We start from the raw sequence: 13,960 nt of genomic DNA, 5'->3' as shown, positions 1-13,960 counted from the left end.
GTTTACTGGCAACATTTGACGTTATTTCTCTTACCCGTTTGATTAGGCACAGACTTTCAAATTAATAGTTTGCCGCTGCCTCGGAAACCCCATCACGAATGGGCCTTGTTCCACGAAGAGTCTCCGAAGAATAATTACAAGCTCTTCCATGAGCCCTCTGTCACGTTGTTTAATTACACCTCCACATTCAGCCGCAACTCTCATCTGCCTCTGACCACCCAGTATCTCGAGAGCATCGAAGAGCTGAAGTCACTCAAGTACATGCTCCCACTGCCTGAGAAGAACCGGCTGAGGGAACATTTGGCCCCATTGGTGTACGTCCAGTCTGACTGCGACCCTCCTTCCGATCGGGACAGCTACGTGCGGGAGTTGATGAAATACATCCAGGTGGACTCTTACGGAGAATGTCTACACAACAAGGACCTTCCGACTAACCTGAAGGATCCTACAACCATGGATGACGAGGCATTCTACGGGATTCTCGCTCAGTACAAATTCATTCTTGCTTTCGAGAATGCTGTTTGTGATGATTATGTCACTGAGAAATTGTGGAGACCATTCAAATTAGGTGCGGTTCCAGTTTACTATGGTTCTCCAAGTATAGCAGATTGGCTACCCAGCAACAAAAGTGCAATACTTGTGAGAAACTTCTCACACCCCAAGGACCTGGCTGACTACATCATACACTTGGACGGTAATGACCAGGCATATGAAGTCTTTCTCGGGTGGAAACGCAAAGGCCTGATCTCCAACCAGAAGCTGCTTACTGCCATGAAAGAGCGTAGGTGGGGAGTCCGAGATGTTTCCCAGGACAACTACATTGATGCCTTTGAGTGTGTGGTGTGCAACGGCGTGTGGGAAAACCTCAGAAGAAAGCAAAAGGTACGCTGTGTGTAAGGTTCTCTCAACCTGCTGACAATGCCTGAAACATTGCAGAAAACAAAAAAGAGAAAGGGAATAATGCCCTTTATGCTTCACTGTTAGCGTGGCAGTGAAATTCCTGGTTTGAGGGAGAACTTGTTTGCTATTTTCCTGGTTAGGTTAGAAATATTTAAGGTATCTCAGATCCAGTTTGGTTTAGCTGTATTTAATTGTAAACCAGGCTTCAAAATCCAAGCAGCATTGGGAACTGAGGCAAAGTGGGGTGCATGAACCAATCTTCCAATGGTCCTTCCAACATCACCATCAAGTCAGCCATAGGATTCCTATAACGCATGAACGTAGCACAAGAACAGGCCCTTCGGCTCGCAATGTCCATGCCAAACATGGTGCCATGACCACCTCTAATCTACCTGTGCATAATCCATATCCCTCCATTCTTTGCATATCCATATGCCTATCCCAAAGCTTCTGAAATGCTGCTATCTTATCCGCCTCAGCCACCGTTCCAGGCACCACCCTCTGTGTAAAAAAAATTGCCCGCATATATCCTTTAAACTTTGCCCCTATCATCTTAAAGCTATGCCCTCGCTGATTGTGTACCCTATCAATGGCTCTCATAATTTTATATACTTCTATCAGGTCTTCCCGTGGCCTCTGGTGTTCCAGAGAAAATAATCCGTCCAAAAAGAACATGCAGATCATTTCAAACCTGTCACTCATCCCTTGGGATCTTCTGAAGTCCTCAGGCTTGAGAAGTTTCAAGAAACCCATCCCTTCCAAGGGTGTCTGAAACATGCCAGAGTGGTGGGACCTACAGAAAACATGCAGATGACTAATGCTTTCATAGAAACTTGAATTGGAGATTCATAAAAAAAAGGCTGGCAACTTTCCACAGCTGTTGGAAACTTAACTGGGATTTTGTAATGTTTGTTCCTTTCAGCCCAGGTGACCTTTTTTTTCCTCTTGATTTCCATTGATCACAGGGCTTATCACCAATTGAAAGGCAGGGACAAGCCAACCATCTCAGCTGCCCTGCGCCAAAGGCTTTTACCTTCTTGCAGCCTTCAAATGTGGGGAAAGTTGTCCAAGATCTGTGGAAGCCAAGCTTTGACCAATCCAAGCGAGAAGCTGCAGCACTGAGGCACCTAGTGGAACTGAACCAAAACTTTACAGTGGAAAAATTCTGGAGAATGGTGTTTAGTGACTAATGGCATTGAGATTTCCATCCCCTGAAATTAATGCTTTTCAAGTGCTTCTGAGGGTTACCATAATCCATAATGTGCACTCAGTGACAGGAATTATCTGCAATGCAGACTGTATTTGACATGAAATCCAGCAAAATAATGACTAGAGGCCATATTGCGGCCGTGTGATTGTTTAGTTCAAGTGGATTTAACAATTAACTGCAGGATCAGTCAACTGAAAACATCTCAAAGGCAGTAATGTTTTCTCATGCATTTGAGAGTTCAGTGAGAACGTTTGCACATCTCTTGGAAGTATGCTGTGGTATGGTAAGTGTTTGAAAAGTGCCCTACTATTTCCGATGAAGTGTTAACCCTCTGGAAGGACTAGAACCTCACATCGTTGGAGCAGCAGAAATAGGAGCCTTGGAAACACATGTTATCTCACACCACCGGTGCGAGACCACAGAGACAAGGACTTAACGGAAAGGCTAAATTGATGGCACAAATTGCACACAGTTGCATATCAAGCACGATTTTTCATAATAGCACAATACAAACTTGAATCTGACCAGCAACTAAATGACAAAAAATGAACTTTGCAATAGACACTCAGAGTTCTCAGCCTGTCTCCTACCCTCCCTTAGCCTTGCTGGAGGTGGAATTTGAACAAGTGCCTTTTTACTATCTCCAGAGTCAACTAGTCCAATGCTTTCACACCTTGAACTTTAGGTAAACTTCAACTCCTGAAGTTTTTTTTGCTATTCACATGATAGATTACACCCATTAACCCCCTTGTCCTCACCTTCCACCCCATCAGCTGTCACACGCAGCATATAATCCTCCAACACTTTTGCCATCTCCAACGGGATCCCACTACTGGCCACATCTTCCCATCTCTACCCCTTTCTGCTTTCTGCAGGGACCGTTAGCTCCCCGACTTCCTGGTCAACTCGTCCCTTCCCACCCAAACCACCCCCTCCCCAGGTACTTTCCCCTGCAACCGCAGGAGATGCAACACCTGTCCCTTTACCTCCCACCTCGACTCTATCCAAGGACCCTGACAGTCTTTCCAGGTGAGGCAGAGGTTCACTTGCACCTCCTCCAACCTCATCTACTGTATCCGCTGTTCCAGGTGTCAACTCCTGTACATCGGCGAGACCAGGCGCAGGCTGATCTCCCGGTTGCTCAGCACGTTAAATCCCTCTCCGATTCCCAATCTGACTTTTCTGTCCTGGGCCTCCTCCATTGTCAGAGTGAGGCCCAGCGCAAATTGGAGGAACAGCACCTCATATTTTGCTTGGGTAGTTTACACCAAAGTGGTATGAACATTGACTTCTCTAACTTTTGCTGACTTGGTATTTTTAGTTCAACTGTAACTCTGCTGGAAAGTGGGATTCAAAATTTATGAAGAAATTAATGGCAGATTTTGCCTTTGGTAATGTCTTGGCCTCTGCTTTCCCTCTCTCTCCACCCCCCCCCCCCCCCCTTTCCAAGTTCTCCACTAGTCTTCCTGTCTCCGACTATATTCTATCTCTGTCCCGCCCACTCCCCTGACATCAGTCTGAAGAAGGGTCTCGACCCAAAACGTCACCCATTCCTTCTCTCCAGAGATGCTGAGTTACTCCAGCATTTTGTGTCAACCTATGAACCTGTACATCTTTGGAATGTGGATGGAAGCCGGAGCACCCGGAGGATACCTACATGGTTACAAGGAGAACGTACAAACTTGGTGCAGACCAAGTACCAATAGTCAGGATTGAACCCGGATCTCTGGCACTGTCAGGCAGCAGATGCACCACTGTGCCACTGAAACATTCAGTTGAAATAATTTTGTACAGAGTAACTGGTTCCTAATCATATGTCCAGCAATTAAAACCAGTGGGTTCTCATGTATTGCGGGGATTCCCAGCAAGAGTGTGCTCAACTGTTGTGGAGGCCAGCTGCACATTGAAGTGTAGGATTTGGCCTTCAAATCCCTCAGTAAACCATGAACCTGAATATTTGGGGATGCAGACAAAGAAGATGGGGACCTGGCCGTTTCTACTGTTGAATACCTTCAGTTTACTAGCAGTGACCAACCACATCTAGCTCTTTGTACCGTAATCAGTCTGTCATACCTCTTTTTACACAGCAGGCACCAAATTTAAACAAACTGCACGATAGGGCAAAAAATGTGAAAATATGAACTGTGCAAGAAACGTAAATGTAGTGAGAGATATCTGTGCATACACAGCCACCTTTGTGTAGGTGATAACAAGGACGGAGATAGACATAAAGTCCCAACTTGAAATGTCACCTATCCATGTTCTCAAGTGGTGCTCTGTGACCCGCTGAATTACTCCAGCATTTTGTGTCTTTTTGTGTAAACCAGCATCTGCTGTTCCTTGTTCCTACACGGACACACATGTCTACTACATTTCAACTTTCCCTTCCCGTCTATCAGCGTCACCGTCTGTCCTGATAGCCCTGACTGCCCATCACTTTTCAGCCTGTTATCCTACATTTCGATGCTTTTAATGCAAAATAATCTGTTCCGTAAATTCTCCTGGTGAGAGCAAACAGATGACGCACTCTTTCAATGAAGAACCATTGTGCGTGCGATAATTCCTGAACTGATTAACAGTGCTTCCTGTTGAGATTGAAATACAGACCACTTCCAGGTATTCACACTAAGCTGAAATACATTTGCCTAGAAATGTATCCCTGGTCTTTAGCGTGGAATGCCTGGCACATTGTACACTGTCCCTCCTTTGCGATCAGTGATGCCAACTAGTGGTAAATTTCCACTGTGTAATTCTATTCCATAAACATGATAAATCCCTTTAGTTTGTTTAGTATACAAAAACATCTTCATAGATAAGAGTTGTTAGTATTTTACAAAAACAAACCAAATGTTAATCAGCTGTGTTTTCAGCTTCAAACGGAAAGTTTTAATACTCATTTAAATCAGATGTCCACAACTTTTTATTGGGTACTTCCAACAAAGTCCCTAATGGTAAATCTAATTCCTCTAAAGGTAACCTAGTTTAGTGCAGTGAATGGAAATGAAGAGTAATGTCCTCAGGAATGAAATCGAGTGTTTAAAGGGCTCCTACCCAACATGAGTGGTTTTCAATTTTTGGTGTTGAGAGGGTTTTGCTATTTTCGTTAGTAAATACATAGTATATAGAACATAGTATATAGAACAGTGCAGCAGAGGAACAGAGCATTGGCCCACCATAACTGTGCCAACCATGATGCCAGTCTTAACTAATCCCATTTGCCTACACATGGTCTATATCCTTTCATTCCCTGCCTGTTCGTGAGCATTCCTAAATCCTCTTAAATGGTGCTTTCGTATCTGCTTTCACCACCCGGCCTGGCAGCGTGTGCCTGGCACCCAAGACTTTATCGAAAAATAAAATATAAATCTCCTTTAAAATAAAGATCGGGTAAGTGCACAGTCTTTTGTGCAGAGTAGGGGAATCGAGAACCAGAGGACATAGGTATAAGGTGTAGCGGGAAAGATTTAATGGGAACCTGAGGGGTAACTTTTTCACACAAAGGGTGGTGGGTGTATGGAACAAGCTGCCAGAGGAGGTAGTTGAGGCAGGTACTATCACAACGTTTATGAAACATTTGGACAGGTACATGAATAGGGTAGGATGAGAAGGATGTGGGCCAAAAGCAGCCAGGTGGGACTAGTGCAGATGGGGCATGTTGGCCGGCGTGGGCAAGTTGGGCAGAAGAGCCTATTTCCATGCTGTTTGACTCTGAATTTCCACTCTCTTGACTTAAAGCTATGCCCTATTATTTAACATTTTTACCATTGGTAAAAAAAGACTGCGTATCCATGCTTTCATAATTTTATATGCTTTGATAAGGTCACTCCGCGGCCTCCAATGCTCCAGAGAAAGCAATCCAAATTTCTCCAATCTTCCTTTATAACAATAAATCTGTCCAAGGTTTCCTGTTCTTCATATAGCCTTCGCAATTCAACATGACACCATGTCATCAAAGCAAAGAATTTTAGTACATAGAGTCATACAGCATGGAAACTGGCCCTTTGGCCTAACTTGTCTGTGCTGACCCAGATGTTCCATCTATGCTAGTCCCGTTTGCCCATGTTGTCCCATATCCCTCTAAGCCTTTCCTACCTATGTACCTCCATAAGTGTTTTTTTTAATGCTGTTTCTTGTACTTGCTTCTGGACCTTGTTCCATATATATGAATCACCCTCTGAGAGAAAAAGTTGCCCCTCATGTTTTTATTAAATCCTGCCCTTTTTAACTTTCAACTTCTGTCCACTGGTTCTTGATTCCACCTACCCTGGGTAAATGACTTGTGCATTCACCCTAACTATTCCCCTCATGATTTTGTGCACCTCTATAAGATCACTTTTCAGCTTCCTGAGCTCCAATGAATAAACCCCTAGTCTGCCCAACCTCTCCCTGTAGCAGAAATCCAATAATCCAGGCAGCATTCTGGTAAACCTCCTCTGCATCTTCTCCACACAGTACCCAAACTTCTTGTAATGGGGCTACCAGAACTACATGCAATACTCCAAATTTAACATGGCCTCTTGCAATTCTTGGACAATTATGTATTGATAATTCATAATTCGCTATTGTCGTACTTGGTTGAGCAGTGTTACTGCCATGGAATGTGTTATTAAAGCATTACCAAAGCAGTAATTGATGTTTCCAGTACTACTTCAAAATAATATGTTATACTGGGATTTAAGTGTGTAATTGGATCTCTACATGTTGCTTATGATGATAAATCCTTCAGAATGTCTTGATTGATTTACAGTTTTTTGACTCCCAACATACTGATCATATGCTGGATATTAATGTTACATCTGACAGCCTCAGAAGAATGTTTTTACAAGTAAGGCACAAATTGGTAATATACATCTACAGATGTAAAGTATGCCTTTTGAGCAATCCAAATGTTGCAAGTAAACACCATTAGACCTGATGTATGGTTATGTTACAGCACAATTACACATGCGATGTACACATATACAGGACAAAAATGTAACTTGAAGACTTCCATGGATTAGATTCTGTTTTAGGACCAATTTTTTCTGTTTTACAAATTAGGACAGCAGATTCTGGCGTATCTATTCAAAGGTGGAAAGCTGCTGTAGAAAGAAGTTAGGATGTTCTAATGAGGTCCTCATAAGGCAAAGGAGCAGAATTAGGCTATTCGGTCTACTTCGCCATTCAATCATGGCTGATCTATTTTTCCTTCTCAACCCCGGTCTTCTGCCTTCTCCCCATAACCTTTGAAGCCCTTACTAATCAAGAACCTATCAACTTCTGTTTTAAAAATGCCCAATGACTTGGCTTCCACAGTCGCCTGTGGCAATGAATTCCACACATGACCCGCCCACTGGCTAAAGAAATTCTCATCTCAATTCAAAAGCTACATCCTTTTTTTCTGAGGCTGTGCCCTCTGGTCCTGGACTCCCACTACTGGAAACATCCTCTCCACATCCACTCTATCTTTGCCTTTCATTATTCGGTAAATGAAATGACTGCATTGATGTGTCCCTGTTGTACCGCCTTCGATTTTACACTAATGATGGTTAAAAACTTAAGGGCTGATATATTGTGGATTATTTCAATTGTTAACTGCATTGAATGTTAACAGTACCACTGAACAAGTCGTTCTGTCCTGAAAACTTTTTTTTTTACGAGTGTGGTCTCTCATTCCCTCAGTAGGGAATTAATGCTTTTAATTTTGAAAAAAATACAGATTTTGTATTGTATTGTATTTTCTGTCTTTCACTCCGCAAAATGTTTGCATTATCTAATTTTTGACGAATGAATGAAACTATACTGAACAGTAATTGATGCCAGTTCTCCAGGGCTCTTTCAGAAGTGGTAAGGTGAGAACTCTCCAAGATCTTGTAAAATGTTAAGGTTCATATATGCCCTTCAGACATAACAGGAGGAGGCCATTCAACCATTGGGTCTATGCCTGCTGTCAGAGCAATCCCTTTAATTCTTTTCCTTTAGTTATTTACCTGTGACCCATTCTCCCTCAAATGCCTATTATTTTATCTCTTCCCCAGCTAACAATGGGCTGTTATGGGCTCCACCCTTCCTTGGCCATCTATTGTTATGGCGTTTTTTTTAACCTCCAGTTCCCTCCCCTCTACTTTCAGTCTGAATAAGGGTCCTGACCTGAAATGTCACCCATCCTTTTTCTCCAGAGGCACTGCCTGACCCGCTGTTACTCCAGCACTTTGTGTCTATCTTCTGCCCATTACCTTACCCCCGATTCTCCTACCACCCACCTGTACTATGTGTAAGCTATACAACAAACAAGAAATCTGCCAACTAACACGTTTGTGGGATGTGGAGAATACCTGGGGAAAACCCACATAGTCACAGGGATCATACAAACTCCATACTGACAGCACCAGAGGTCAGGATTGAACCCAGGACGCTGGTATTACGAGGAGGCAGCATTACCCACTGCGCTGATACCATGCAGTGCCAGGATGGGAGCTCCCTGCCAGAAGTCAGTTTATCGCCTGTCCCTACTTGCTTTCAAAGCTGAGTGTCTTAACTAAACCTTTTCAGAAGACAATTAAAATCTAACCACTTTACTGTGGATCCAGAGGCACACTTTGGCTATATTGAGTAAGGACAGCAGATTTGCTTTATTAGTAATTCATTGATCACCATTCATATTGTCAACATTTTATTGCAGGTTTATTTATTTAACTCAATTTAAATTTCCTAAGGTTGGATTCCAACTCTTGTCCCCAATTTAGGCCTCTTGATTACTCAACCAGTAACATATCCACTGAACTTACATTGCTCTCAGATAGAATGTGAAATGTACTAATTTTGCACACTTTGGAATAATCTTTATACTGACTTAAGATTTGATAAATAAAATATTTTCTATAATACAAATGATGCGTGATTCATCTTTATATTACTAAAACTCTGTCAGTGTGAGGGATGTCAGTCTGAGATATATTTATTTGCCGATGCCTGTGATGTAACTGTATTTTTGTACCCCTGTTACACGATAGCGTGACAATGTTAGGACCACCTTACTCACCCTTTTCCTGGGACCCTTTCATCCAAGTTTCATTCAAATTGGTGTTATATTTTTAAAGGTAGAGAGATTTTTAAGTTTAAAAATTACCTTAAAAAAAGATTTCTTGCCGTGTTCAGCGTGTGACATCACAATGGGACCCGCCCGAGTGACGTCCAATGAGGGAAGGGGGCCCAGGGAGTCACGGCCAATGAGGGGTGGGGGGGAGTGGAGGGGGAGGGGGAGTAGGGGTGGGGGAGGGGAGGGGAGGGGAGGGGGGGGAGTGAGGGGGGAGTAGGGGTGGGGGGTAGGGAGAGGGGGAGTGAGGGTGAAGGGGAGTGGGGAGTAGGGGTGGGGAGGGAGTGAGGGGGGGAGTGAGTGGGGATGGGGGAGCAGGGGTGGGGGTAGGGAGAGTGGGGGTGGGGGGGAGGGGAGGGAGGGAGTAGGGTTGGGGAGGGAGGGAGTAGGGTTGGGGAGGGGGAGGGGTTGGGGATGGGGAGGGGGGGTGAGTGGGGGGTAGAGGAGGGTGTTCGACCAATGCTGGAGAGGCTTAGGGTACGGCTCGCTCTGGCTGCAGCGCTGGCGGCACGGGGCCGCGGTGAGTGGCACCCTCTCCCCTTCCCTGTCCCCACTCGCCCGCCTGCCTGATCAGTTGAGTATTGCCGGCAAAACTGTTTTCAATTGAGATCTTCAGCATTTGCAGTTTTTTTTGTGCCTAATTTATCATTTGGATCATTTATGAAATGTGTGTGATTCTGCTTGTGCAAGAAATGGAGAACAGTAATAATTTGTCTCAAAATTACTACTTATTTCTTGCTGCCCCATGCTGGCAGTGAATTATGTTCTTATCTTCACACTAGGAATGACAAAGCATGAAATCTCATCAGTTGGACAAGGGTATGATGTGATAAGGGTGAGACTGCATAGGGACAGGTAGGCTATTTGTGTCCTCTAGCTTGGTCTCCCTTAGGTGTAGATTTATTATTGCCACTTGTACTGAGGTACAGTGAAAAGCTTTTGTTTTTCATACTATCCAATCAAATCAGAGAACACCATACATAAATACAATCAAGCCACACTCAGGTCCAATGGGTAGAACGAAGGGAAAGATACAGAGTGCAGAATATAGTTCTCAGCATTGTAACGTAACAGTTTCAGAGTCAAGGTCCAAAGTCCGCAATGAGGTAGATTGGAGAATCGGGCTGAAACCAAGCTTATGGAAAGACCATTCAGAATCTGATAACAGATTGGAAGAAACTGTTCCTGAGTCTGGTGGTGCACGCTTTCAAGCTTCTGTACCTTCTGCACAATGGGAATGGGGCGAGGAAGGATTGACCAGGGTGGAAAAGGTCATTGAATATATTGGCTCCTTTACTGAGGCTGCATGAAATACAGTTGGAGTCCATGGTGGGGAGTCAGGAAGCCATGGCCAATCTGCTCCAAATGCATTAATAGTTGCCTCATTTCCATTGGTAACTGCAGTAAAGAAAAATCTATCAAGACATTTTAAATTCATAAATTGACATCAATTGGTCTTCATTGAACAAAACTTGAAACTTTCTAGGTTTAGGCTTATTATTGTCACATGTACTGAGGTACAATTAAAAGCTTTGTTTTTGCATGATATCCAAATAGATCAGATATACCATACATAGATACAATCAGTTCAAACTCAAGTACGATAGATAGAGCAAAGAGGAAGATACAAAGTGCCGAATATAGTAATATTCTGAATATAATAATGTGCCACCGTGCTGCCCCTCTAAGGTAAATCTCGCTTTAAGTTCATCCATGTTTGTTCTCAATAGCTTGAACATTTGCCAGCAGTATGCAGGGGACCATCCTTTGCATGTCAAAATAACTCCCATTTTAATTTTTAAAAGCTTGGCCGTAATTTTAATGTCAATAGTCTATCGCAACCAACAGGAAGCCTGTTTCCCTTAATATCTTAAAAGTCACCATCAAATCACCACTTTATTAAATTCCAAGAAATGCAAATCTGCTTGGTGTAACTGCTCTTCACAGTTTAACTTTCTGAATATAGGTAACGTTCTGGTAAATCTACACTGCACTCCCTCTATGTTGAAAGACTGGAGCGGCTAGGCTTGTATACACTGGAATTTAGAAGAATGAGAGGGGATCTTATCAAAACATATAAGATTATTAAGGGGTTGGACACGTTAGAGGCAGGAAACATGTTCCCAATGTTGGGGGAGTCCAGAACCAGGGGCCACAGTTTAAGAATAAGGGGTAGGCCATTTAGAACAGAGATGAGGAAAAACTTTTTCAGTCAGAGAGTTGTGAATCTGTGGAATTCTCTGCCTCAGAAGGCAGTGGCGGCCAAGTCTCTGAATGCATTCAAGAGAGAGCTAGATAGAGCTCTTAAGGATAGCGGAGTCAGGGGGTATGGGGAGAAGGCAGGAACGGGGTACTGAGTGAGAATGATCAGCCATGATCACTTTGAATGGTGGTGCTGGCTCGAAGGGCCGAATGGCCTACTCCTGTGCCTATTGTCCATTGACTAATATGCCTTTCCCAATTATTGGCGTCTAAAGCAGCACTCACAGTACTTCAGATGGGGTTATTGTGAGAACATAATTTCCTGTGGTTCCATGCTCTGTACGTTAAGGTCTTTATCATACCTCCCCATGATTGTTAATGATTTATGTTCATGAGCCCCCTACAATTTTTTAGCCTATTATTTTTAGCTTCGCTTGACCTGTATTTAGCGTGGGGCACTTCTGAATCGTGGGAGAAGTCCACAGTACATAGTATTCCATTGGTAAGTGGTAGTCATTGAAAACACTATTAATTGACAGTGGAGTATATGGAACATCTGCTCTGCAGAATACCCAAAGTATCTCCGTCTGATCGAATCTCACACCTTGTTATGCCTGCCCACATCTGCCAGCATGAATGTAGAGTTTGTTGCCAGGACTTGGAAGAAAGATGCATCAATCTCTGTCTCTATTGCAGTGATCCATTGGATATGCTCTATAAAAGAACGTTCATAATTCCATACATTACTGGTGAACATGGTGCTTGCCCATCGCTGCCCCTAATACTGTAAAACACCATTTCTGAAAAATTCCTTAATTCCAGACATCTTACACCTACAAATTTTATGGACTTACTATGTTACAAGCTTTATTCAGAACCTGAATACTAATTCAAATACTCATAATAGGCTGCGATTTATCAAGGATATCTAAATCCCACTTATAAAAGCTCTCATCATAATCATACTTTATTAACCAAGTATGTTTTGCAACATACGAGGAATTTCATTTGGCATACAGTCATACCAATAAAAAGCAACAGAACACACAAAATACATTTTAACATAAACATCCACCACAGTGACTCCTCCACATTCCTCAGTGTGATAGAAGGCGAAGAAATATTCAATCTCTCCCTTCTTTGTCCTCCAGCAGTCGGAGGCCTCTAACCTTCCATTAATGGGACGATCTTGACTCCCGTGGCCGGCGGCAGGCCTTCTTCGTCGTTTGCAGACTTTTGATTGGAACACAATTTCTCTGCGATTTAGGGGACAAGGAATTCTCCAAAACTACAGGACAAGGAACAGACCCTTAAGCCCACCGAGTCCACGCCGACCAGCGATCACCCTGTACACTAGCACTATCCTACACACTAGGGACAACTTACAATTCACAGAGGCCAATTAACCTTGAAACCCATACGTCTTTGGAGTGTGGGAGGAAACCGGAGCACCTGGAGAAAACACTCCAACTTCTCCAAAACTAAAGAGAAGTTTAAGTCTGAGAGTTGGACAGATTGATCAAACTTTCCTGTTTGAGATTCAGGGAACTCCAAAAGCAGCGGAAAGCCTTTTCTCCAGATTTCAGTTAGATCATCAAAGACAGTTTTCATTTTGCACTTCGTGACCACATCCTTTTAGATTATTGTCACAAGAGGCTTGAGCCAAATTCACAAACTGTTTAAAAAAGTACTTGCATTAATGCAGTGACTTGAGGGCACTCCAAGTCATTTTAAAGCCTATGAGATATCTTTAAGGCACAGGTGACATTAGAGTGTAGGAAACACAAATGGCAATTTGTGCAAGTAAAATGCAGAAATTGTTTTAAAAAAAACAAGATCGCCTAGCTTCCAAATATGAAAGGAAAAAAATATTCCATATTTGAGAATACTGCATTGCACAGGCTATGGGCACCTAATGGAAATGGACACCTTTGGAGAGTTATTCCCCCTTCAGCAATCTGAAGGGTCCTGATCCCAAAATATTGAATGACCATTTCCCTCCGCAGATGCTGTCTGACTCGCTGAGTTTCTCCAGAGCTTTGTTTTGTGTTTCAAGGTTGGAGCCCAGGATCGCAGACTGGAAACAGCTGAGGGTCAGATACCAGCAGATCTGTCATCTTGCTGCACCTGTGGGGGTGATAGTGCAGGGGGACAACTTGGAACAGGCTCTTGGACGGAACTTACAGTATATTGGTTTAAAATGGGATGGGTACAATGAGGCTATTTACATTTATAACATTGGGTTTAATTTAGTCAAACTTTAGGCAGCAAGTTGAGTAGACCTCATAATTCTCTATTGGATGTTGAGCAGGATCTTCTCACTAGAGCTACCTGTGGGGATAGACAATATGCTTTCTTCAGAGACAGTTGCACTCACTCTGGTGATGGATGCTACTACAGTTCCATCCCCAGGGAAGGGGGAGGGGAGGGGTAGGAGGTTGTGATAGGTTTTCCTAAAATTGGAGAATTCAACGTTAATACTGTTTGGTTGTAAGCGACCCAAGTGGAATACCATTTGCTGTTCCTCCAGTTTGTGTGTGACCTCACTCTGCCAATGGAGGAGGTCCAGGACA

At 43.3% G+C, this 13,960-nt stretch overlaps 1 protein-coding gene across 1 annotated transcript in view; it reads left to right on the top strand.

Annotated features, from left to right (window-relative positions):
- Positions 1–6,702, top strand: part of pofut3 (protein O-fucosyltransferase 3) — a 50,186-nt gene extending 43,484 nt beyond the window's left edge. Inside the window, exons 3-4 of the mRNA XM_078403834.1 lie at positions 47–882; positions 1,866–6,702. Of these exons, the coding sequence (XP_078259960.1) occupies positions 47–882; positions 1,866–2,090 (1,061 nt within the window). The 3' untranslated portion in view covers positions 2,091–6,702. The remainder of the gene's footprint in view (positions 1–46; positions 883–1,865) is intronic.
- Positions 6,703–13,960: the final 7,258 nt, after the last annotated feature.

This window comes from Rhinoraja longicauda, chromosome 1 (genome assembly GCF_053455715.1).
Source record: "Rhinoraja longicauda isolate Sanriku21f chromosome 1, sRhiLon1.1, whole genome shotgun sequence".
Taxonomy (NCBI): domain Eukaryota; kingdom Metazoa; phylum Chordata; class Chondrichthyes; order Rajiformes; family Arhynchobatidae; genus Rhinoraja; species Rhinoraja longicauda.
Note: the sequence above shows the minus strand (reverse complement) of the source record. Positions and strands in the feature narration are given on the sequence as shown.